This window comes from Panthera onca, chromosome B1 (assembly GCF_046562875.1).
Source record: "Panthera onca isolate mPanOnc1 chromosome B1, mPanOnc1 haplotype 2, whole genome shotgun sequence".
Classification (NCBI taxonomy): domain Eukaryota; kingdom Metazoa; phylum Chordata; class Mammalia; order Carnivora; family Felidae; genus Panthera; species Panthera onca.
This window is the reverse complement of record NC_138342.1, coordinates 120604340-120630031: the sequence shown is the minus strand read 5'-3', so window position 1 is coordinate 120630031 and position 25692 is coordinate 120604340. Positions and strand designations below refer to the sequence as shown.

The window sequence follows — 25692 nt, the reverse complement described above, 5'->3', positions numbered from 1 at the left end:
TCATGAGCCCACCCACCACCCAGAGAATAAGGTCTAAGTTTTTGCTGGCAACCACAAACATCTGTAAAACAGCCCCATCTTCTTTTAAAAAAAAAAAAACAATGTAGCTGAATTTCTTATTGCAAAATACGTGTTTATTTTTAGGAAATATCTAAAATAAGTAAGCAAAAAAGAAAGAAATTCATTTTGGGACACCTAGGTGAATCAGTCAGTTAAGCTTCAGACCTCAGCTCAGGTCATGATCTCACAGTTTGTGAGTTTGAGCCCTGCATTGGGTCTGTGCTGACAGCTCAGAGCCTGGAGCCTGCTTCAGATTCTGTGTCTCCCCCTCTCTCTGCCCCTCCCATGCTCATAGTCTGTCAATAATAAATAAAAAAAGGTTAAAAATTTAAAAAAAAAGAAAGTCATTTTCTTTGAAAGTTAATTGTCTTGCCTTTATTGTTTCCTTGCTGCCCCATTATTATGACCAAAGCAGACTGTGGGTCATTCCCAAGTGTACCGAACATTCTCCTGTCTCCATGCCTTTTCGTGTTATCTATATTCACCCAACCTCACCTAATTTCTGGCCATTGAAATTCTATTCAGCCTTCACTGTCCAACACAGAAGTCTATTTCTCTAAGAAGTCTTCTCTGACTTTTGAATCTCTGTAGCAGGGGTTAGTGATAATATATGTAAATTATTTTTGGTTATGCCTGGAATTTATTCTTCCTTGTTGTATTTCATATTTTATATTCTGCCTTTTTCAAAGTTATGTAAATATTATTGTTTTTAGCCATGTACTTGTATCCAAAAGCTAAACTCTAAGATTCTCAAATGTATCTTATTCTCTTTCATAGGATTTTCATAAGCCTTCAGTTCCAGGAGTTGATAACATAAATTGTAGCATCATACTATTACACTGTTTGCATGGGATGGTGAAAGTAAAGGGAAAATTGGAAAATAAAAGTGGGAAAAGACTGACAGGTGGTAAAAGAGACAAAACCTGTCCTAGAGGAGATGATGAAGTCTCTGTGATAGTTCCAGGAGCAAAAACTAAATGGATTCTTTTGGAGGTTCCTGTTCAAAGAGTTGGGCTTAAGGGAATGTTCGGGAATACACAACACTCACAATATGGTGGTGTCTGATGTGGAGCTAGCTAGTTCATACTCAACTCTGTCCATTTCAGATGGAACACCATCTCTGAGAAAGATTGACAGGATTCATTCAGTGGAAATGGCATTGGTGGGAAGGGATTGAAACCTGGGAAGCCCAACAGGGTCTGGAGCAAAAAAACGTAGTTGCACTTCCTCCTTGAGATTCAGGAGCTTCATTCTCAGGGCTGAGCGGTTGAAAGTACTTCCAACTCCCTGCAGATGGAAGGCATTACTTTTGTTTTGACAAGCTTGGCTCCCTTTGGGGGGCAGCTGGATTTTCATTCTGTAAGTTCTCACAGTGCATTTGCTCTGCCATGTGTCTAAATGGATACATCGGATTTTGTGAAACTGAACAGAGGGGCCAGAGTGGTGAAGGCAGAAAAACTGCCTCTGTTAGTACAAGGGCAAGGTCATGGTGAACTCATAGGCTGCAGCAGTGGAGATGGTGCAAAGTGGTCTGACTGGATACTGGAGGAGCGTGGGATGCTTTACAGAATGTGGAAGAATCTGGAAGATCTGAGGTGCTGAACGAATGTCTGAGAGTGGGTGTGTGTCCTTTTCTGTACTGGAAAGGAAGAGAGGAGATGATTTGGAATGGTAGCAGAAGAAGTAGATCCAAGATTTGACCTTGAAACTATCAGAGGCAAAACTTTTCTTCTGCCCTCTTAGTCTCTGGCTGGGCCTGAGAATTCAATTGACATAAGACAAATAGCAAGAAGGGGCACCTGGGTGGCTCAGTTGGTTAAGTGTCTGACTCTTGGTTACGGCTCAGGTCATGATCTCACAGTTTTGTGAGTTCAAGCCCCACATTGGGCTCCATGCTGGAAGCACAGAGCCTGCTTGGGATTCTCTGTCCCCTCTCTCTCTGCCCTTCTCCCACTCACACTGTCTCTGTCTCAAAATAAATAAACTGAAGAAAAAATTTAAAAAACAAACAGGTGAAAAGCACACTTGTACAGGGAAATCCTCACCAAAAAAATAAATAAATAAAATAAAAATAAATAAAAATAAACACCCAAAGAAGTGTCAAAACCTAAATTTTTTTATACTAGGCTGAACAGGGGCACCTGGGTTTATATACATAAACATTTTATATATATATATATATATATATATATATATATATATATATACACACACACACACACACACACACACACACACACACATACACACACCAGGCTGAACGAAGAGAGGCAAAATATATGGGAGTGGGAGGAGTTAAAGGAAGGAGAAGTGATCTCATCTAGGTCTATAGCATAGAATTCCTTATAAGGAGAACTGAGCATTGAATCCCCATCTCTGGCATTAAGAACGTTTGCTTCTCTGGCACCTGGATGGCTCAGTTGGTTAAGCATCCAACTTTGGCTCAGGTCATGATCCCACGATTCGTGGGTTAGAGTGCTGATAGTGCTGGGCTCTGTGCTGATAGCTCAGAGCCTGGAGTCTGCTGCGGATTCTTTGTCTTCCCCTCTCTGCCCCTCCCCCACTCATGCTCTGTAGCTCTCTCTCCCAAGAGTAAATAAACATTTAAAAAAAAATTAAAAAAAAAAAAAAAGGAGAAGGGCTGGAACCAAGTAGCTGCATATCTGGTCCAGATACTCATTGTCCACACAAGAACTAAGATTTAGCAAGGGAGTAGGGGGGAAGACAGAAATTTTATTTATTTACCTATTTTTATTATTGAGAATGTGTAAATTCCTTTAACATAATCTCACAATAATCTTATTGGATAGATGTTAACTTTCTCCCATTTAAAGGAATAAACTAGAAACTTAACCAAATAGGTAATAGAGAGCTGAACTGACTTTCTTTCCTGTTATACATGTTCTAATATTTATTCACTGTTACCGATACCTGCTACATTTTCCAGGCTACTTTCAGAATAACATAGGCTATAATCTATTGGTATATATGGACTTTTATTTTTATTTGAGAGCTTAAGAGTAGTCCATGGAGTCAAGCTCCCAGCTCCACCAGGGGAGCTAACTGGCAGTGAAATTTCCTCCTTATTCTCTGGTGCTTATCAAGAATGGAATCAAAAGTCTGTTTTGGCATGTTAATTTTCTGTTAACTTGAGGATAAAAATTATCTCAAACTCCAGGAGAGTAGCAAACTAGAGCAGTAAGACAATGCTTCTTTATATTTTTAAGTACTATAGCAGCAAACACACTTAGAGAATGTTTTTAGTGACTGGTTTCCTTTCTTCTGACTATTCCTTTGAAGCAATTAAAACTAAGTCATCTTGTTGGCATTCCTGTACAAAGAAAAGCTAGTTACGTTGCATGGAACACAGAAACTGAATTACTAATGTATATCTACACCTATGTACTCATTTCTTGTAGAATTTCCTTATTTATCTGCCCACTAGGGTGTGTAAGATGTGATGTGTTTTTGTTTTGTTTTGTTTCTTTTAAAGAAATTTCTTTAAACAAGCTTCATTCTCTGTTTTGGCTCCTATCTGGCCAGGCTGATGGAAAGTCAATCCTATTATTTTGAGCTTTCTTCTTGCTACAGGACTTACCTTGCACTGAAACTTCTGAAAGCCTGTATCAGTCATTAGCCACTGATGTGCCTATTTTATTCATCGTGGTGCCTTTATGCCCCTTTATTTCATTGCACCAAGCCAAGCTCAAGAAAAGGGAATCTTTGGCAAAGCTGACCAGTGAGTGAGGGCCAGCTTGCCTCCCGTCTCTCTCCACCTCCAGTGGTCCTCCCTTCCAGGGGCACCAATGCAGAACAATGCACAAGGTTTCACCCACCCCACCCCCCACCTCTATCCTCTCCCCAACTCCACACCAACTTTTGTCCTTTTGTCCTCCTTCCATTTAGCGCTCTCTGTCTTTCTGTGTGTCTCACTCCACTTCTCTCCCCTTCTCTTTCTCTCTCTCCCACTCTTTTCTCTCTCAACCCTCAAAGGTCCTTTTTGCTTCTCACTGGATACCTCACATTTTCTCAGTCATGAGATTAACAAAGGGCAGATCTACTTAGGTCAGGCAGCTCTTGCTTTCAGCACTGCTAAAATCCCTGGGACACATGCTTTATACTGCAGCCTAAAATATAAGGGAGCAAAACACAAATTAGTGACTCAAAAATTTTTTATTACTGTCTTATCTGCATTTAACAATCACTTGCATATTAGCCTTCTTTTATCCAAATAAAATTAACCTCAGGCACTTCCTCATAAGCTTTTTTTCTTCAGTCCTTTCATCATTTATGATATTTCTTTCTGGACCTCATCCAAATACTCTTCTTTATAAAATTCTAAGATGAAAACTGAAATCAGTTCTCTGATAATCATCTGATGGAAGCAATTATACTTGAAACTCATTATGTCTCTCTCTCTCTTTCTCCTTCCTTTTTTCTTTAAACTTTTTTAATGTAAAACACAGACTTGATATCAAGCCACTTTCCTATCTTTTCTTAAGTTGTTTTTCTGGGCACATGTACTTTTCTTTCTCATCAAAGCAATGTTTAGATACTATCTGAAAGTATCACTATTTGGAGCCTTGCTTCTTCTGACAAGAAGATATTCCTATTTTCTGGGTACTTTATAAAACTAAAAAAGTGAAATGGGAAAAAGAATATAACAAGTGATACCAGGGAGAAATTGAATCAAAACAGATAAATAAGTCAGATTCCTTTTTTTAATTCTGAAAATAGGTAAGAATGAGCAGGAACATCTTTAGAGACCAAACACAATGTCAAAGAATGCTTTGCATTCTTTGATTTTTACTCCCTACTTCAACTATTTCTTATTGAACTGTCACCTATTCTATTAGTAGAAAAAAATATGCATCTCTAGAGTACTGTAGTTATGTTTGAATAGAATCAAAGAATCACAGGAAGGTAGAGATGAAAGCAGTTGTAGAAGTCATTTAATCTAATGTAACAACTAGCAAGAAATCACACCTGCCAGTTTCTGAGAGGGAACAAGAAACCTTGTGCTTAAAGGATCCCAGTCATAAAGTGAAAGGAATATGGTTTTGCCATTAGACAGGCAGTGATAAAAATTCCCTCTCTGCCACTTGAACAAGTCTTGTAACCCTTTTGAGCCCATGGAGATCATAATACTGACCAATTTAACTGTTTGTAAGAAATGAACAAGATAACACCTATAAAGCAGCATTTACATGATAGGACATGATATATGGGAGATCTTTTCCTTTTCCTTAAACACTCCCTGTGGTCTCCAAGGTGGCCCTGACTTTAACCTGGAGAAATCTTGACTCTGAAACCAACCACTTAACCATACATTTTCCTCTTCTCTAAGTTAGTGGGGCTTTACTCATTCTCTCAATCTCTGTCTTCTGTGATATGCAGGTTCCCAAGCTCACTATCACTTCCTGGTTATTGGGCTCTGATGTTCTCTAGTTCATAGCACGCCACCCCGCCCCACCCCCCAATTGCTGCCCCCCCCCCGCCCCCGCCCCAGCAAAAATATCTTGTCTGGATATGCATGCAGGGTCCTATGGAGAGGAACCACACTCCTCTGAGTGCATGTTTTGCTTACTACTTCTCTTTCTTTTATACTACCTTGTCCATGATAGTTAGAAACTCTATGACCCAGACATTCAAAGCTATAACATAGTCTTATGTCTTCTGAGTAATTTCTGCATTAGGGGCTTTTCCTATAGTCTACATAATATATTTTGAATTAGATTCTGAAATCCAGTTAGAATGAAGAAACCATTTAAAGAAAAAATTTGTTTAATGTTATTATTTATTTTTGAGAGACAGAGAGAGAGAGGGATAGACCATGAGTGGGGGAGGGACAGAGAAGGAGACACAGAATCTGGAGCAGGCTCCAGGCTCCAAGCCGTCAGCACAGAGCCGGATATGGGGCTGGGATTCGTGAACCATGAGATCATGACCTGAGCCAAAATCAGACGCTTAACTGACTGAGCCACCCAGGTACCCCAGAAGAAACCATTTTAAATGTGGTTGGTGTTCCAGGGGCTACAAAAGCTGATCTTGCTTCTAGGCCAATGGAAATTATCTCACCTTTGATATTCTTTTATTAAAATTTTCCCTACATGTAAATAGTTGCACAGTTTGTTTTTTTTAAGTCCTGGAAATATACTTTTAATATTTTAATTATAAATTAAATTTTTGGAAAGTTTTGGTAGATAATTTGACATTTAAGTGTATTTTAGAATTTAAATTTCATGGCCTGGATCTAAACTGAAAACAAGTCCTTTCCCCTTATTTTATCAGACTGTCCTATAAGCAAACTGGAAAGCAGGGGAAGTACATTCTCAACATCCTTTCCTTGCAATTGCTGTTGTAAAGCATGGAAAAGGCCTTCAAATTTAGTTTCTTATCTATAAAATGTGCACTTCAACTTGAAGAGTTTTTAAAGTCACTTTTACATATGAGAATCTATGATTCTATGATTTCTGTTCCACTTTCAAAGTTCTTATTGATGCCAGACCTACATTACATTCAGTTTTACACAGATCTGCCAGCTTAAAATCTGACACAATCCAGCAATCTAGGGCCTGAAACAAGGTGCTTTATTAAGATCAATGTATTACATGAACGTAGATGCAAATAGAGCTCTATAAACTATTGGCTCTAAAATCTTGGCTCATAATTTCACAATGGTGTACCCATAGCTCCAAACTTGGATATAATTAGATGTGAAATGGTCTCATTTTAGCATGGAAGAAATCAGCTTCCTGGTCAGAAGGAAGTATTTTTCAATTCAGTTTTGACTGGGAATTTTCTTTTGAGGGAGCTTGAAGGGCTATAGTGGTTAAAAGAATAAAATAGCAAATAGCAAAACTCTTCATGAATAATTACCCAGCAGGAGAAGATAAGAAGACTATAAATTTTGTTTTTAGAGCTTTGCATGGTTTAAGAGTATACCTGCAGTGGGGGGAGGGGGGGGGGGACTCGTGATCTATGATACAGCAGCAGTCACTGACAGAAAAGAGGGAGGAAATATGCAAATATCATCAAGCTATGCACATTGGGTTTCATTTAAGGAAATGTCTCCTCATGTAGGCAGTGGTGTATTTAAAAGTAAGACATTTCCTTTTACTTGTTTTTGAGTGATTTCTCTGACAGGTCTTTTTTTTAACATTTATTTATTTTTGAGACAGAGAGAGACAGAGCATGAACAGGGGAGGGGCAGAGAGAGAGGTAGACACAGAATCGGAAGCAGGCTCCAGGCTCTGGGCTGATGGCCCAGAGCCTGGAGCTGGGCTCGAACCCACGGACCGCAAGATCGTGACCTGAGCCGAAGTCGGATGCTCAACCAACCGAGCCACCCAGGCGCCCCTCTGACAGGTCTTTAAAGAAAAAAAAATCATTTTCTATCCTGCAGATTCAGTAACTGCCCTTAAATGACTGATCATGTCGCATTTTCAGTGGAGACAACATTGTGATTTGCTTCCATGGTGATCTACCAACAATGGCTAAAACTAATGACTCTGGATTGTCAGGGTACCTTGTAAGGTGGCCACTAATTTGTTATTTTTCATAATCTGATGGTGAAGAAATTACTAATATTATTCAACACACCCTTGGCAGTTTACACTTGCAGAGTGCTTAAAAATTCATTTGTGGTTATGAAGAAATGACCATTTGAGCTATTCTTAGCAGAAAGCAAGGAAACAGTGCCGAGAGTACCCTTCTCCACATTATGACATAATTGGGGGCCTTGGGCTTTAACTTCTATGACAGCCGATAGGCCATGTTACTTTCAATTCTAGCTGAATAATGGAATTATTGTGTGTGTGAGGCATTTTTAATGTATTAATCTAATCTCCAGAGATTGACGTTAGTAAACAGCAAAGTAATTCAATTATAAAATTGTCCTTCCAGAAACAAAACCAAAAAGTAACAATGCAACCTTTTAATTTAGTAATTTTCACTTTGAAGGCATATTTGGCAGACAGACTGGAAAGTATTAAATGGGCTCTGGCAGTTGTTTAAAAAAAAAAAAGCCACCTGGTATAAATTAGTCCACTGTATTTGGATTAAGGACTGTTATAAGATCCTTTCAACTTACTTTTTGGCCAATAGTGTACTCCTCAGCCAGAGCCCATGTACAGGTGGCCCCACTGGGAAAGAGAGAGTATGTCTATACTATTATACTATTATGTTGATAGATTGTGGTTAATATTTAACCTAAATTTCTAATCAGAATGTAATATTTGTAATACGATTGATAGATGAGAGAAAGAGATTAATTGATTTAGGAGACTATATTTCTTTAATAGGGAACACTGGAGAGGAACCAAGGTTACAACAAAATTAAGATTTGCTACAGATAACTTTCATCTTAAAACTGCACAGGAGGGAATGTTAGTGATACTAGAGAAATAATTTTGGGCAAAGAAGCTTTTCTGAATCACAAGGATATCAATTCTTTAAAACCCATAGCGTATTTCCTACCTAACGTGCCGTAGAATGTTGAACACGTAACTGGGTTACTCATACAATTGATGATAGGAATTATGCAGGTCCAGAATAACTCTTCTTTAGCTCAACAAGCCATTTGTTTTTCAGATAAGCCTCTATTTCACTTTGTCACTGGCTCCATAGTCCATAGGTTTTACCAAAGAACAAGTATAACATGGGCACAGCATAACATGATTGATTTGATGCTTTAAACTAAGTCAGATAAATGTTCAAAGTAATTATGATTGCTGCTGGGCCAAATGTGGCCAGTAATGTGGTCAAATGCCTCGTCAAGAATGTCTGTGCAGCAAGTTTTCAGGGGCTGCAAGTGTTTGAAAGGGGGCTATGGAAGCTAAGGGGCTTGCTTGCAGGGCACTCTTCATGAGACTGAGTAACAACCAGTTTTCTGCCTCAAAACCTGGAGGAGCTGATAAAGATCAAACCACTCCTTGATAACTGACTGTGATTGAAATTCTGAATACTCCGAATACTGATGAAATACAACATAGAAAAGAATTTTTATTTTCAGCATGTATCAGTATGGCGTATTTCAGACTTGCCATAATTGGAGCTGCCTTTAAGCCCAATTACAAATGCCCATTTTTTACTCACACAGAAAATCTTTTCTTTCCCGGAGAGTCACTCTGCAATATGGATCTCTTTTAAGACCAGGAGTCCCTTGGAGATAGATTTGGCCTCATCTAAGTTAAGATGAGCAGCAGAAAACATAGTTTATGAGCTGAACTAACAGAAGGACGCTGAGTCGGGGTTTGTTAAACTAATCGTATGGCTGGCAAAGGATGACATATCAGATGTTTCATTCATTTTAAATACCAAACCATTTCCATAAATCACTTTTATAGCCTTAAATACATTATGTAAGTATAGTAACATTAGATGGTGTGTTTAAATGTGCCAGGCATGTCCGTTTGCTTCTCTGCATACTGTGTTTCTCTTCTTATTTTCCAAAGATGTATTTATCAGATTATTTTTATGGGCCCATATTTTAGTTTTATTCATGTAGTCTTGTTGATTGGTGCTGTTATGTTTATTTGATTCTTCCTTGTACATACACATTCAACTCATGTGACTATCATAGTGTGTCTCTCTTCCTTCTTGCACAAAAAAAAAAAAGAATCTTCTTTTTTAATACATTTGTCAATGTAGGACAGTAAGAAAATAATACACAGATGCATTTGGGGCTATTTAGCATAAAAACTCCATCTGAAACAGTTGTATTCTATAAAATAATGTGTTGAATTTCAGGATATTTAAGGTTGAGTTTCTTTACTGTGTGAATGCTATACTATTTTCTTTTCTCCCCTGACTCCCCGCCCCCCCCCCTCCCTGTTTAACAGCAGACAAACCCAGGGAGCACTGAGTGAATCCGATGATCCTGAAACAGGCTGTCTAACTGATAACAAGCCAACTTCTCGACACTTCTATCCTGTCGCCTTGCTGCTTGTCAGCTCACACCTGTTAGTTGTGTGGCTTATTTTAAGTCTTGCATTACTATTAGCCAAATACCAATAAGTTTTATGTTGTATTCCTTTCTTTTCTACAAATGACAATGGACTTTAAATTATGGGGACAATGCTGTAATATTTCTACATTTTCAGATTCACAGAATTTAAAAAAAAATGTTTGAAATGTGTTTTGTTTGTTTTTCCTAAAATCTAAAAAAGAAGTACTATGCATTAAGTGAATTATTTTGCTCTTTTGTTCACGGAAAAGTGTTTCCCACTGTTAACCAACTCAAAAGAATTTTTAAATTTCTGTCTTTGGAGTAAGACAAAGAACAGAATCCTGAAAGCTTGAAGTTCTGCACCTCCTGTTTCTCTTCCCATTCAATTTATTCAAGACAATTAAGAATGAATTTGCACAATGCACTGAAACCCTGAGTCAAGTCTTAGAGATGTGGGAGGTTCGAGACTTTATTTCCACTGTGCTAACATCCTTGTTGCCATCAGCTGACAGAACCTTCTGTTTGATTTCTTAATCTGTTAGTTATGTTGGTTCTTTGCTTCAATTTACCCTTTTCTGTCCAGTAATTTGATGGAGAGAATGGCTATTTATGTTTTGTAATTAAATTAACCTGTTTGGAACTCTTGTTTGGGTTGATTTGGCTCTCGGAGTACTTTTCTATTCTTTTTAACAAGGTCTTGTTTGTGTCTTACACGCCATTTTCAGCCCCTGTGACTTTTGTACTGTCTGTGCACAAGCACCCTTCCTTTATAAAGCAGAGACTTGGACCAGGCTGTTCAGAAAGCCATTTTTCTCTTCGTTGCACAGCTAAAATAATGAAGTAAAATAGAGATGAAATGTTCCTTTGAAATCTATAGGGCCAGACTTAATAAATTAAATGCCTTATTCCTAGAACCCGCATCCTTAGGGCTACATGTAGATCTTAATGTGTTTTAAAGAGACTGACATTAATTTATGGAAAAGTTATAAAAAGGCAGATATATTTATGAAACTGAAGTGAAGCTGTATTGTGGAGCAAATTATATTTAAAGCGTTGATTAAACCTTAAATATCTGTTAAGAGCAAAGAGACTTTAATCATCTCCTTCTGAGGGCAATAATGGTATTGGGCCTGGCCTAGGATTTAATTTTGTAAGATGTATCATCATTTGTGAAAAAAAAAAAAAAATGTAGAGTTGAATCTTTGTTATTTTTACTTGGACTGTTGCTGCAACTCTGCATTGAACAAATAAAGCATATTTATTTATTCCATGTTTCATGAAGTTGTACTTTTTCCCCTTTCACCAGAGAAGGATGCCGCATAGAGAATGTTCTGAAGAATATCAAATGCAGAAAGTATGCTTTCAACATGCTACAGCTGCTGGCTTTCCCCAAGTACTACCGACCTCCAGAGGGGACTTATGGAAAAGCTGACACCTAACTTTACCAACATGTAAATAACCAGGAACACAATTACGCTTCAGTTGGATAATCTCCACCTTTCTAAACTGTTTTATTGTCACGAGTTTGTGGAGGGAGCTGATCAGGGATGTTTGCCCAAATCTAGGAATTACTCGAATTAGGTCTTAGCATATTAGTCTGAAAGAAATCCATTAAAAAATCTCCAGGAACATTGTGATTTTAGTTCTCGCTTCTACGCGGTGCCCCTCGCAGGCTGAGGTCAGCTCAGAATGGGTACATTTCATTCACGGTGTCCTTTAGTGGAAGGCACTGATTCTGAGGAAACGTTTAGTTGCTGTAGGAGGAGTACAGGTGACTCATAGAGGGGCGCTTGACCTCCAGAGTGAACACAGGAGAGTGTAAAGGAGAGAGGGACTCAGACATGGTATTTCACAGCCTTTCTCACGAGTAACCTTAGAGCCCATTTGTGGTATTTGGAAAATATCTTTCTAGGGAATTAAAATTCGGTAGCATCAACGCATGATGTTGACGGCAGAAGCAGGTTGCCGGTGTGCTTTTTAAAGACTGTGGTCCTCCAGGCGAGACATAACCAGTCCTCCGGAACAGGTAGATGACAGTGTTAGCAACTCAGTGGAGATACTTTTCAATAACATGGTATCTTTTCTAAACTCTGACGCAGGTTGTATGGTGATAAAGTTGTATAGTAGAAAAATACCGTGAGGAACTAAAACTGCAAGAAAACGAAAGCTGATCACCCTGCTGATGTTAAACATGAAAATCCCTGTCAGCCTGAACTTTGTGTAGCCAAGTTCATAAAAGTCCAAAAATATCTTTGTGATGTTTTCCAATAGTCATCTTGCTACAAAATATAGATGGTGGAATCTGCGTTGTCTGGCATAGATTACTACGTGTGAATAAACATTTTAAGACATATGCAACCATAGCTAATGATAAACCAAAATAATTATTTCTGTTGACTTCAATTTCCAAATCACACCAGCATAGGTTTTCCAATATTCCAAATTAGAAATTGCTGTAGAGATTATCTTGTATAATGTCATTATAAATGGGTAAATTAAAGCACGAGGAAGATATGCCTCCAATAATCCAGCTAGATAATTTTAGAACCATGATTATAATCTCTTCTTACCTTCCTAGCCTGTGCCATGCTAAAAATGCATGAAAATTCTGGGAGAATGCTAGTTAGTTAAATAAAAATTGTCATTTATTGCTGGAATTAAACCTTAGAGTACAACAGCCTAAAAAAATGAACCCTATTTTCTCCAGATGTTGAGTTTATTCTTTCTCCTCACTCATTGAAAGAGTATGACATCCAGAGCATAAATCTACCCTTTGGATATGCCAGAGGCTTGTTACATAGATGTCTCTTGGGTGTGACTACATTCAGTGGATAATATTATGGGGCTTTCCATAGCTAGTGTGACAGCTTCTTGGCTAAGATATCTGTTGACTAAGGACTCCAAACAGATCCCTAGGCCCATGTAGGGTTTTCAGATTACTACAAATTTTAGATAACTGTTTTGGGCTTTGAATACTAGAATTATCAATCCATATTTTAGCTAATGATTTGCGGGCATTATATTTGAGACCATTGGCAAACAATTCATAGCCTTCTTAATAAAAAGTGGCTGTATACTATAGATCTATTCACAAAGTTTTCGGTGTTCTCCCTTATATTTCATTCTCCCTTTCAATGATTAGATATAACTTTTGAATTGTTCGGTTTAATTTGAAAATGGTAGGATTTGGTGTTATTTTCATTATCCCATTGGATTTAAGGTACAGAGGTTGGGATGACAGAGGTTTCCTCGAATAACAATGAAGCCTCATTCAGTATGTCAGAGTGGTCTGGGTTCCAAAAAACCTTAAGTGAAAATGTATCATCTTATAAACAGTATAATTTTTGTCTGTATTTTTAAAAATGAAAACTCTTGACTCAAATCTGGAAAAAAAAACTTATTAAATGGAAAGCCAACAGTAGGGTTTTCTATTTGGGGGAAGACATTTCAAAGATTTTTTTTTTTCTTTTGAAAAGTACTAACATAGAAGTCTTAAAGGCTAGAGTTTACTATAATACAAATGCATAGAAGTTTTCATTTATTATTAGCATAGTCATCTGCATTTCCCTATATGAAGCCTGTATTTGTACATACTTTTAAAAGTGGATTTCATCAAGAAAATTCATGTTTTGTTTCAACAACAATATTGTTCCTTTCCTGAGAGATATTCTAACTATTCTTAGAAATCCACTTCACTATTTCTTTTTTCTTAATTTTTTTAAATGTTTATTTATTTTTGAAGGAGAGAGAGACAGAGCATGAGCAGGGAAGGGGCAGAAAGAGAGGGAGACGCAGAATCTGAAGCAGGCTCCAGGCTCTGAGCTATCAGCGCAGAGCCCGATGTGGGGCTCGAACTTATGAGCTGCGAGATCATGACCTGAGCCGAAGTTAGGCACTCAACCAACTGAGCCATCCAGGTGCCCCCCGCTTCACTATGTCTTAAGTTACTATGGTTTTCTAAATCAAAGAGCAAATGTTAAAAAGTTTTAAAATCTCCTTTGTACAAACACAGCCTAGTCATCCTTTTCTCTATTTTTATTTAAAAGATAACACCAGCAGGCCTATTTCAAGAGATCAGATTGACTCAGAAACTGAACCAAGAAAATGACATTTCCAAACAAGATAATTTATTTTTGCTAAAAATATGTTTCCCCTCTAATGATATCAAATGTACATATCAATTCCGTATTAGCTCTTCTGCAGGGTTCTGCAGAAAACATGTTTAAAAACAAGGGAAGATAAAATCTTGATTATGTTTGACCCGGCCACAAAAAACCCAGAGACTGAGAATGTTCCACAAGACAGCTAAACATAAAAGTTTCAGATATTTGATTGAAGCCAAGCCACACTTGGATGCATTCATTCATTTATTTCTCGTGTGGTTTTTGTTTTTGTTTTTGTTTTTGTTTTTGTTTTTGTTTTTCTTGTTAATATTGTCTCTGACTTTGTCTACACCCTGCCAAAACAATCCTTTGATGTTTGGTGAGTCCAGCCATCCAGCGTCAAAGCAACCATTTGATCCTGCTGACAAATTGTGCTAAAATGCCCACTCACCTAATTAGAGCAGTATGCCATGTGACTAACCTCCAGCTCTTACTTTATAAGACTAACTCCTGTTTTTCTGAAAAACTGTGAAGTCTTAAAAACTAGTATCTGGAGGAAGGATACTTTCCTTTTTTTCCTCCCCCCTCAACTAAATACAGTATTTTGCATAAAATTTCACGATGGAAAAGAAAAAGATTTATATGGAGTACTACCTTTCCTCTCAACAAATCAAGCCCCTTCTTATGGAAAGTATGGTACATGCGAAGGAGAAAGGAAACCAGAGATGTGCTAGAACTGGCTTCGGCAGACTCATGAGAGTTGATCATTGAATTTTCAAGAATTTTGTAAGCCGGTTGTTAAACACACCGTCATTAAATATTAAATTATCAAAAGCAATTGAATAAATCTTATTAAAAACAAAGATAATAATGAAAACCTACCACTTCATAATTATTTCCCTTCATATTACTCTTTATCTGTGCTTTTGAGGTCATTTATGTCAATTGTACATACGCAGTGGAGACACTATTATGTTCTGTGCATCTCTTCTTGACTCCGCACCCAGTAACATCATGTGGGTAGCTTGAAATTGACCACAGTGGGAGTGTGTACACCAAAGAAATTACCAAATGCTACAAACCGGGACCTTTAATTTCTGAAAAGCCAGTTGTTAAACATTTACCAGCACACAACTGAAAGTCACCATCACTTTTTCTCCAGCAAATAACAAATAATTGGAAGCAGTATAAAGTTATTCATATGGTATTAAATCTAACCACTCACCTTCAGATGGCTACAACTTTGTTTTGGTTTTTACCCTTTTTTAAAGATACCTATTAGACTATAAGTAATATTTGACATTTATATTTTATTTGTAATTTATTTAATCATACAGACACATTCAAAAATGTATCTCTCTTGATGTTCTGCAAGGGAAATCTTAGCAATGCAACTTTAGTGTAAGCAATAACAGCGGCTGAATTCAGGGAAATGTTAGCCTAATTATAGCACCACTCAAAATGTGCTTCAGTACAAATTTTTAAGTTTATAATTTTAGCACTTCCTAAAAGGAGGAAAAACAGTAACATATTACTGTGTTCAGATTCTAATAAATGTAGTTTGGTTGAAACCCAAACTGTTAAGCAAATTGAACTCTGGCGGTTGCTAAAACACCGCAGATGTTTTAGATGTCTGCTTTCCAAATACGGTGGCATATCAATTGTTTAATTCAATATCCAGGGCACCTTTTGTAACCCTTAGGAAATAAGTTAACGTTTATTATGGATTTAAGAAACTGGCCTAAGAAAACCGGTGATTTGCAGTTACAAAGGCCCAGTGAGCATTTTGAACAAAAAGGATCCCTGATAGCTTAAGGCCTTACAAATTATGCACCAAAGAGAATGATCTGTGTAGTTGATTGACAACTTTAGTGTGAATTGACATTCATTTAGCCAGCTGCAATCTGCAAAAGCTGTGCTTTTTTTCCCCCATATTTATATTTTATTGCTTTAAACAGAAAGTCCCAATATATTATATCCTTTGTTTCTTTGGCAGTTTTAAGTTAGAACTTTCTATCCAAACAGATGCTACCTATAGCAAAACTGTCTTTAAGAACAGGAAAATAAAATAAATGTTTAGACAAAACATCATGGGCCAATTAGGTATAAAGTTAAGGTATGGAAATTTGGATTTTTACTTTCTGAGTCACATGCACATTAATCAGTTTTTCAACTTTATTTCTAAGCAAGTAAGAGTCTAAGGCATTTCTCATGTCAAAGAAACAAAGCATATCCGGCTAATAAGGAGGTAGGAAAAAAAATGTAAGGTAATATCAGCCAAAAACAATTGTACATGCAATCAGCTGTCCTCAGCTTGAATTCTCATAGATTACATGAATATTGAGAATTATAAACTTAAAAGAGAAAACAAGGCTCACGATAAAGTATATAGTACCCAGAGAGAGTGAATGTCAAGAGAGAGACCTAACACAAGTGATGTTGCCTGATAAACCTTATCTTGTTTATCTTTTAGTGAATAGAATTCTTTAAGATAATGTTGCACTTGCCTACTCATAGTGTAAATATATTCACAGTCTTCCTAAAATCATGGAAATTCTTCTAAGGGCACAATCCAACAGTCCATCTTTAATGATCACGCGGTATGGTTTCATTGTCAAGCAGGCATTATTGACTCATGTATTGATGAGATTACCTTATCACCTATAAGGGTCTTGTGATACTTTCATATCACTATCAATATTAAAATATATTTCATGTCAAAAGACTGTCAAACTTTTCAAAGGCAGGTTCCATTTTACTGTAAGTAGATGGACATCCCCATTTTCCTGCACAAGTGCTGTCCTTTATACACATATACTTCTCATGTGAATATTTTATTATTTTGTTTAGCCTAACATCTAATTTTCAGATCCTTGTGGTACTTATATGAAATGTTGGCATTTGTTTTCCTTTTATGTTAAATATGTATTCTAGATGAGCCAATAATATGTGTTCCTAGGAAATGGGGCACAGATAGGCTAGATCGTGTTAATATTGGCCTTAGAAGAAATATCATTTTATTTTGTTGTTCTGTGTAAACCATATTCATTGTACACTGTGTGTATATTTTTGTTTAAATAAATGTGATTTTTATTTTTTATGTTTCTGCCTTTTTATCCCTATCACACATTTTTTTTTTCATTTTCATCAGTGTAACAATGTCTAAAAGTTAATTAAAATAGCAGAAGGGTAGCCTAAACAATATTTCAAAGAGAATAGACTAATTTTCTGCTAGACCACAATTACAGCACTAATTTTACATCAATACTCAGACTCATAATCACTAGCAGCATGCATGTTTTATGGTTGCCATTCTGTAGGAGCAAGATCAACCATAATTTAGAAAAGAGTTCAAGAACCAGATGTCAATGCTTCAACACTGGGCAAATCAGTGATCTTTGTAGCCCAGATGATGTTATAGTCACTTGAGTACATGAGATAACTTCTCCTTATAGGCTATTTGGATATGATCATTTATAATTCATTATAGTAGCTGATACTAGAAGGCAAATTCCAAAGTTTTAATTATATCTTGTTGCCGAAAAATTAACCAAATGAGGCCCCTGCTTGCATGTGAAGTAAGACTGAAGTTTTGCCATCTGGAGAATTTCAAGAACATTGCTAATCCTGCAGGAAGAAACATTCCTCTTCTGTAATGTCATCATCATTAATATATGTTTGTACTAACATGTGGTTCTACCTCTGAGCAGGAACAATCTGTAGGTAGCCCCATGGTGAAACAATGCGTAATGAATTATAACAAAATGCCACCTGCTGTAAAACCAGAAGAATAGCCTGAATGAAGGAGTAGTGCTCTGCTGCCTTAAACATCCACGCAAAGGTATCTTGGGTGTTATAAGTGACATTCCCACTCAAAGTCACAATTCGACAAGGGGCTCAGAACCTCTGTTCCTGTATTTTGATATCTCCGAAGAGCAGAATCAGGAGAATGGGTAGATGTACTTGGAGAATGTCAAGTCAGCACCCATTCTAAGTGAAAGTAGCCACATGTCATGATTCTGTGGGTCCATATGGCAACAAATAGTGAGTTCTGTGTTCTCTGAATGGTCCTGATAAATAAAGTTGACTCAAGAACAAGCTTTTAAATAAATATTAAGTGAAAAGGGAGAGGATCTTGAAAGCATATTTGGGTAGAATACCAGGGATGTGGTGCTCAAATGTTAAGAGCTACCTTCCATTTCCTAATCCATATGAATTTGTCTGTCACTAGAGCCTTTAATTTCAGAATGTAGTAACAGTAACCATGATAATGATCTTGTTGCCTAGTATGATGATCTCTCAGTTTTTAAACCAATTGCCCATAAGCCACCACCTCCTTCGTGCTTCGACCTTGAGTGTGTCATGCTAACACTGTGATTCCATTCTAAACGCTCTTTAGTCTCAATTACTGCTTCTGCATCTCCTGCCTATTTATTCCATTTAGGAGTTGCCCAAAAGTCTAGACTCGGTATTCTTCTTTGCTCGTTTGATATGCTCTCCTTTGAGGTCTTTATAACTGTTATTCATTTCTAAGGAGAAAACTCCAGCACAGGCTAACGAATATGGGCTTTTGAGTCACAGTGTCTGGATGCAAATCTGGCTCCCCCAATTAGATGCAGACATATGTCAAGCTCCTAAGTGCTTCTGTGTCTTCACATTCTGATCTGTAGTATGACTGAGTTAGTGCTCCTCAATGAGAAGTTAAGTGTGAAAGTCTACGCCTAGCCCTTTGCCTGCTGCCCAGCATGCTGCATCTCTTCTGTCACCAGCCGGCACCTCTACCCTCCATAGTTTAGCCCCATCATCTGCAACCACGTGGCTGGCAGACTAAAAACTACATTTTCTCAGCACACTTACAATGGCAATTCAGTATATCACATAGATTCTGCCAGTGAGACCTACCTGCACCATATTTGGAAGGTGGAAGGAAGACAGCAAGGAACGGGAGCTGATTTACCCTTTCTGCACCACTGTGGGCAGGCAGACATATTGCAGTAGCAGCAGTTGGGCTCCCATTTCTAATGCCAGTTCCCCAGCTTGCAAGTAGGGGTGGCTGGGGCTTCAGCAGTGCTCACAGCAGCAGCATTTTCCAGACCTGTAGGTGGCAATGCTAATGCCTGATCACTGGATCAGAGGTGCTTGAAGCCAGAAGCCTGACGAGAGTCTACTTCCGACATGAATTTCCTCCAGTCATTCCAATGATCATCTAAACACCGAATTCCCCATATTGCATGTATTAGTTATTCTCTGCTAGACATGACTGGATTCTACTCCCACACTAAACCCTGACTGATTATGCCCTCAGTCTTATAGGACATATTCAAAATTTCTTTTTAGTAGTTGTTGCTGATTAACTTATGTATCTTTGATTTTTCAACAGAGCTCCAGTGCCACCATTTCAAGTATCGTCTGGCCATTTTTAATGTATCTGTTTTAGGACATTCACACTTTCATTGGCCTCCTCCCAAGTCACACACAGCCCTCTAAGTTTCCTGTCTGTCAATGGGGTCTATATTCTAGTCACACAAGTTTACAAGCTCAAATCGGCTTTGACTCTTCCATCTCTGTCAACATATAAAACCTTCCATTTGTCACTAGGTCTATAAATTTTACCATTGCATCACCTCATATGTGTTACTTCTCTTTTTTACAAACAAAGCTATTTCTTTCATATGCATCTTTTCTCATCCCCATAACTAGATATCTGTCCAAAGTAAATGAATTTCAGTATTCAATGAAATCCACAATTTCTTCTTCTCTGTCAAGGCTTGTTTTCATTCTCTGGCTGTTATGTCCTTCATACATACCCACACTTGGAATCTGCATACACAGTGCACGTCCCTTACACACACATATACACATGCTCACACACACACACACACACACACATAAACTCTCTTCCAGTTTTTATCTGAGCTGTTTTCTTTCTTCCCAAAACTATTCCCAAACTATTCCTTTCCCAAAACTATTGCACCAACTTTAACTCATCTGCTTCTTATTCCAAAGCAATCTTCAAACATCATTCTAAATGGAAGTAGTCTCCACTATTCTAATTTCTCTGTATTATACCTTGTATAATTTATTCATTTGTACATTTATTCTTTTATCCATTTAGCAGATACTTTTGAGTGTCTGTGTTGCTGTTAAAGAAGGGTGTTTGGCAGCAGACAAGAAGCATGGTTTTTCCATTCACAGACCTCATGGTCCAGTCTAGTGATGGAAGCAGACAAAAGGGAAACCAACTAAAAAACAAGTGATTATTCATTATCACGTTTGATATGAAGTAAATAATGTAAGAGTTTTGCCAGAGAATCATGGCGTAGGTCAGAGTGTTTATCTTGCTTTAGATAGAGTGATAAGGGATAATCTCTGAGAAGACATCACATAGATTAAGCCATAAAGGAAGAGAATCATCCAGGAAAGCAAGGTACAAGCAGAGACAGTGGCGGGGGGGGGCGGGGGGGGGGAAGAAGTAGGGGGCAGTGTCGGGGCCACAGAGTGTAGGGCTGGGGGAGAAATCAGATTGGACTTAGCAAAGGCCTTTTAGACCAGGAAAAGGAATTCAAGCTTTATTTTATGTGCAATTAAAAGCAACTGAAGAAGAAGATAGAAGAAGAAGAGAGGGAGGAGGAGGAGACGGAAGTGGAGGAAGTGGAGGAGTAGGAGAAAGAGAAAAAGGAGAAGAAGGAGAAAAAGGAGAAGGAGGAGTAAGAGAAGAAGAAGAAAGAGGCAGGACGGGGAGAGGAGAAGAAGAGGAGGAAGAAAAAGAAGGAGGAGGAGGAAGAGAGGAGCAGCAGCAGCGGCAGCAATGACAAGGTTCCAAGCAGAGGAACTAAAGGGACCTAGTTTATATTTTAAAGGATCACTCAAAGTACCATGCAGAGGTTGGATTAAGAAGAATCAAAACTGGAAGCAGTGAGGCAGCTAGAAGGAAATTAATTGCAGGCAGTGAGACGTGGTGTCAGACTGGAGCTGAAATGGTAAAAATGAAGAGAGGCAGAGAGATCCATGTAACATTTGGGAGCTGAGAATGGCAGGACTTGCTGGAGGGTTGGCAGTGGGGGGTGGTGTGAAGGGACCGAGTAATTAAGGTGAGTCTCATTTCTGACTTGAGCGACTGAAAAGTGGTGGTAACGTACTGAGATGCAGAAAGAGGAGGAATAGGTCTGAGCGGAAACCAAGTCTTAGGCTTTGAACACGGTAGGTTCTGCTGTGTAAGTCATCCAATCCTAGCAGAAATTCAGGTATAGCCATGGAGATGAACGTAGGGTTCAGAGAAGAGTCTGAAGTAGTGGACGCTGTCTACTAGACTCTACTAGTCTAGAGTAGTGGAAGCTGTCACTCGTGTAAATGAACACAAGCGCTTAGGAGGGTAGTCGGCACTTGTTGACTGAAAGTGGCAAAAAACTAAGTGAAACAAAAGACAATTTCTTGACTCATAAACTGAAAAAGAGGAGGGGTGGGGCTTTAGGTACATCTGCTGCCTGATGTTTAAATGATAATTTTGATTCTCTGTTTCATTCCCTTTTTCTCTGTCTCTGTCTCTCTGTCTCTCTTTTTCTCTTTCTCATTTCTATCTCTCTCCTTCTCTAGTCTCACCCCCATGGACTTTTCCAGAGGAGGAGGCTGTTCTCTCCTCTGTCTTAGCATAATTTTCCAGAAATTCTCTGCCAGTACCAGGCTTACATGATGTTTTAACATGTCTCATGAAGAAAAAAGAGATGCTTTCTCTCCCTGCAATCCTATCTATCCCTATCGATCTCTCCAGTCATTGTGTCCTGGGAAGAGACTCTGAGGGGCCAGTATGGGCCACTCTTCCACTTCCATGGCCGATGAAGTGTGGCACTTTGAATGACAACTCACCACATTAAGTGGCATTGGCAAAGAGCAATGCCCAAAAGGAAGAGACATGGGAAGAGAGGACACCCACCTCACCTGGGGAGTCAGAGGGTCGAGGACGAAGCCCGCAACCAGAGCTCTCAGGGCTTGAACATTAAGAGGCTGGGTTATAGGAGAAGCAGCTTGCTTTTGATAAGAATTGCTTTACTGTAAAACTGCATTGTATTTGGAGTTAAACTCTAAAGTCACTAGTAAGATAAAAATGAAAAGTAATTTCACTGAAATAAATGTAACTAAGGAAACAACTGTAATACTACAGTGAAAGGCAAGACGCTTAATAGTTTCTGGATTTGCCAGTAACCCGGAGTGAATCAGTTCATTGTTATTTTCCATTTTGCCATATGTAAACTGAAGATAGCACAACTCTGTGTCTGTCCCTTGTCTGCTTCATGAACAAAGGGTGAATTCACCTGAATGCAAGGATTTCCTGAAACACACATTGCTTCTAGAATATGGTTTTATTTCAGAAGCCCCTGACTTACTCCCAAAGAAAATTATGAATTTGAACTGATTTTCTTTTTTTTTTCTTTAATGTTTATTTTGAGAGAGAAAGAGAGAGTGGGGAAGGGACAGAAAGAGAGGGATAGAGAGAAGGGAAGGAGCAGAGAGAGAGGGAGAGAACCCCAAACAGGCTCCAAGTTGTCAGTATAAAGACCGACATAGGGCTTGATGTCACGAACTGCCATCATGACCTGATGAGATCATGACCTGAGCCAAAATCAAGGGTCAGAGGCTTAACTGGCTGAGCCACTCAGGTGCCCCTGAACTGATTTTCTTTTTTTGAGAGGAATAAAATAGAGGGCTAAACATTCTCATCATGTACATGGCATTTTGGAAAACAAAAACTATAGGAAGAGGAAAAAGGTCAGTGGTGGCAAATAATTGTATGTGAGAAAAGAGTTTGACTCCAAAGGTATAGCACAACAAAATTTTTGGAGGTGATGAACTACACTATAACTTGATTTGGGTAGTATATAAAATACTCCATGTATTTGTCAAAATCCATAATCGGAATGAAATGAGTGAATTTCACCATGTGTCAGTTTTTTTAGATTATATGCCAATTTTTTAATTAAAAATTTAAAATACAAAATGATAACATGCAAAGTACAACCACAAAGAGATACCACCACATACCCACTGGAATGGTCAAAGTTGAAACGACTTACTATATCAAGTGTTGACAAGGATGTAGATAAATCTCAAAGTAATTATGTTGAGTGAAAAAGTCAAACAAAATAAGACCATATACTGTATGATTATATTTATATAAATTCTAGAAAATACAATCTAATCTATAGTGATATAAATAAATCAGTGTTTGCCTGAAGATGAAGCTTGGCTGGAGAAATGAATTGTAAAAGGGCACCGAAGGGGGACCTGAGTAGCTCAGTCGGTTAAGCATCCGACTTTGGCTCAAGTCATGATCTCGCTGTTTGTGAGTTTGAGCCCTGTGTTGGGCTCTGTGCTGACAGCTCAGAGCCTGGCTCCTGCTTCAGATTCTGTGTCTCCCTCTCTCTCTCTCTCTCTCTGCCCCTCCCCCCACACTCTGGACTCTGTCTCTCTTTCAAAAATACTCAGACTCGCACTCTGTCTCTTTCAAAAATAAATAAACATTAAAAAAATTTTTTTAAATAAAAGGGCACTGAAAACCTTTTGGGGGTGATAAATTACCTTAATTGTGCTCATGGATTCATGATATAGATCAGTAAATAGAGGTCAGGATACTTGACCAAAATATCACAAGAAAAGACAATCCCTGGCCAATGATCATTATCAACATAAATATAAATATCTGCAGAGAATTTCAACAGCTGAATCAATTAGGCTATTTGAAAAAAAAAATGTACCACAACAAACTGAGTTTATTCCAGGAATGCAAGAAATCTAATATTTAGGTCTCAGTCAATATAATTAACTACACTTAAAGAATAAAAGAGTAAAATCATATGGTTTCTCAACGGATGCCAAAAAGGTATAGAGCAAAACTCAAACAAAAGTGGAAAAGAACTTCTTTCAGCTGATAAAGAGATAACTTGAAAACTTAGAACATATTGAATGGTGAAATATTCCCATTAGGCATCTGGAAAAGATGTTCTCTCTCTCCATTTTGGAATCGTATTGGAGGTCCTAACCATATGAATTCTAAGAAATGAAGCATTATACAATTATATGATTTGAATGTGGAATTTTCTTGATTAGAAATGAAATATTAGAATTAAGAAATGAATTTAACTAGTCATTGAACATAAGTGAAACATAAAGAAATCAATTAGATTTCCATATATCAGTAGATGAAAAATTATAAAATGTAATTTTTTAAAATACAAAATTTTCAGTTGCATAAAAGCATCAAACGCGATAGAATCAGTTTAACAAAAGATGCACAAGACTTCAATGCTATAGATTCAAAGCAATACCAAGCAGGTATTTTGGTGAAAATTGGCAAGCTGATTCTAAACTTTACATGGAAATGCAAAGAGTACTAAGAAACCAGGGCAAATTTTAATAAATTGAACAAATCTGTTGCACACACACAATGAAATGCAAAGATTTAATATCTTAAGGTAATTCAGTATTAATACAAATTTAGATGAACAGAACAATGGTATGGAGTTGAAAATCCAAAAACTATGCTACATCTATTTAGTTACCTGACTTTCAGCAAATGTGGCAGGTACAGAGCAGTAGGGGAAAGATGGTATATTTATTCAATGGCACGAGGGAATTGGATATCCATCAATGGATCCCTGCCTTACCCCACTTAAAAAAAAAAATCAATTCCAGGAACATTTTTTAAACCTTAATGTGATATACAAGGAATTAACCCATCTATATAATCATAAAGACCATCTTTATACCAGCAGTAACTAAAGATTTCTCAAACAGGACACAATAGGTCTAATCATCGAAGAAAACATTGATGGATTTGTCTGCATTAAAATGAAGAACTTCTGTCGTAAAGAGAACATAAAAGCACTGATCATAGAACAAAATGTTAATAAATGGCAATTATTTCAAAAGGAACTTCTATTCAACAAACGACATCATTAAAAGAATTTTTAAAAAAGAAGAATAATTAAAAAATGGGAATAGGTATTTACAATATTTATAACCAGAAAAGTACTTGTGCCCAGAATATATAAATAACTCTTACAAATCATTAAAAGAAAATATGTCAGGTAATCCAATTAGGGGTCAAAAGACTTGAAACAGGCACTTTTCAAAAGAAGATATCCAAAAGTATGTACAATACCTATCCTCCTTAGTCACTTGGCAAATGCAAATTAAAACCGCATTGGGAAACCATATACACTTAGAAGAGTTAACATTGAAAAACTTGACAAGTCAAATATTGGTAATGAAAAAGTAATAGCTGGAAATCTCACACACTAGTAGTAGAAAATATAAATGACTATACTGCCAGATATGGGTAGTATCTACTAAGCTGAACACACACATACCCCATGACCAGGCATTCTACTTTTAGGCAGTGACATATCAAGGATAGGAAGGTGGGAACATTCTTCCTTGGCTGAAGAAAATTAGAGTATGTCTTATCTGCAGAGAATTTCACAACAAAAACAACTAAAACTGAAATGAAAAGATGATCTGATTTTTGTTATAACTCTGCCTCAGAAGTTCTCAACAATGTCAATGGGCAAATACTCTTCCCTAAAA

General features: G+C 37.6%; 1 protein-coding gene across 13 annotated transcripts in view; it reads left to right on the top strand.

The window, feature by feature from the left end:
• INPP4B (inositol polyphosphate-4-phosphatase type II B) overlaps window positions 1–17212 on the top strand; it is a 762324-nt gene extending 745112 nt beyond the window's left edge. For 10 of the 13 annotated variants that reach the window (XM_060654097.3, XM_060654095.3, XM_060654093.3 and 7 more), the window contains one exon: window positions 9903–11298. In XM_060654097.3, coding sequence (XP_060510080.1) covers window positions 9903–10077 — 175 coding nt within the window. In that variant the 3' untranslated portion in view covers window positions 10078–11298. The other 3 variants (XM_078445724.2, XM_078445723.2, XM_078445726.2) reach the window with 3 other exon arrangements.
• The last annotated feature ends 8480 nt before the right edge of the window (window positions 17213–25692 follow it).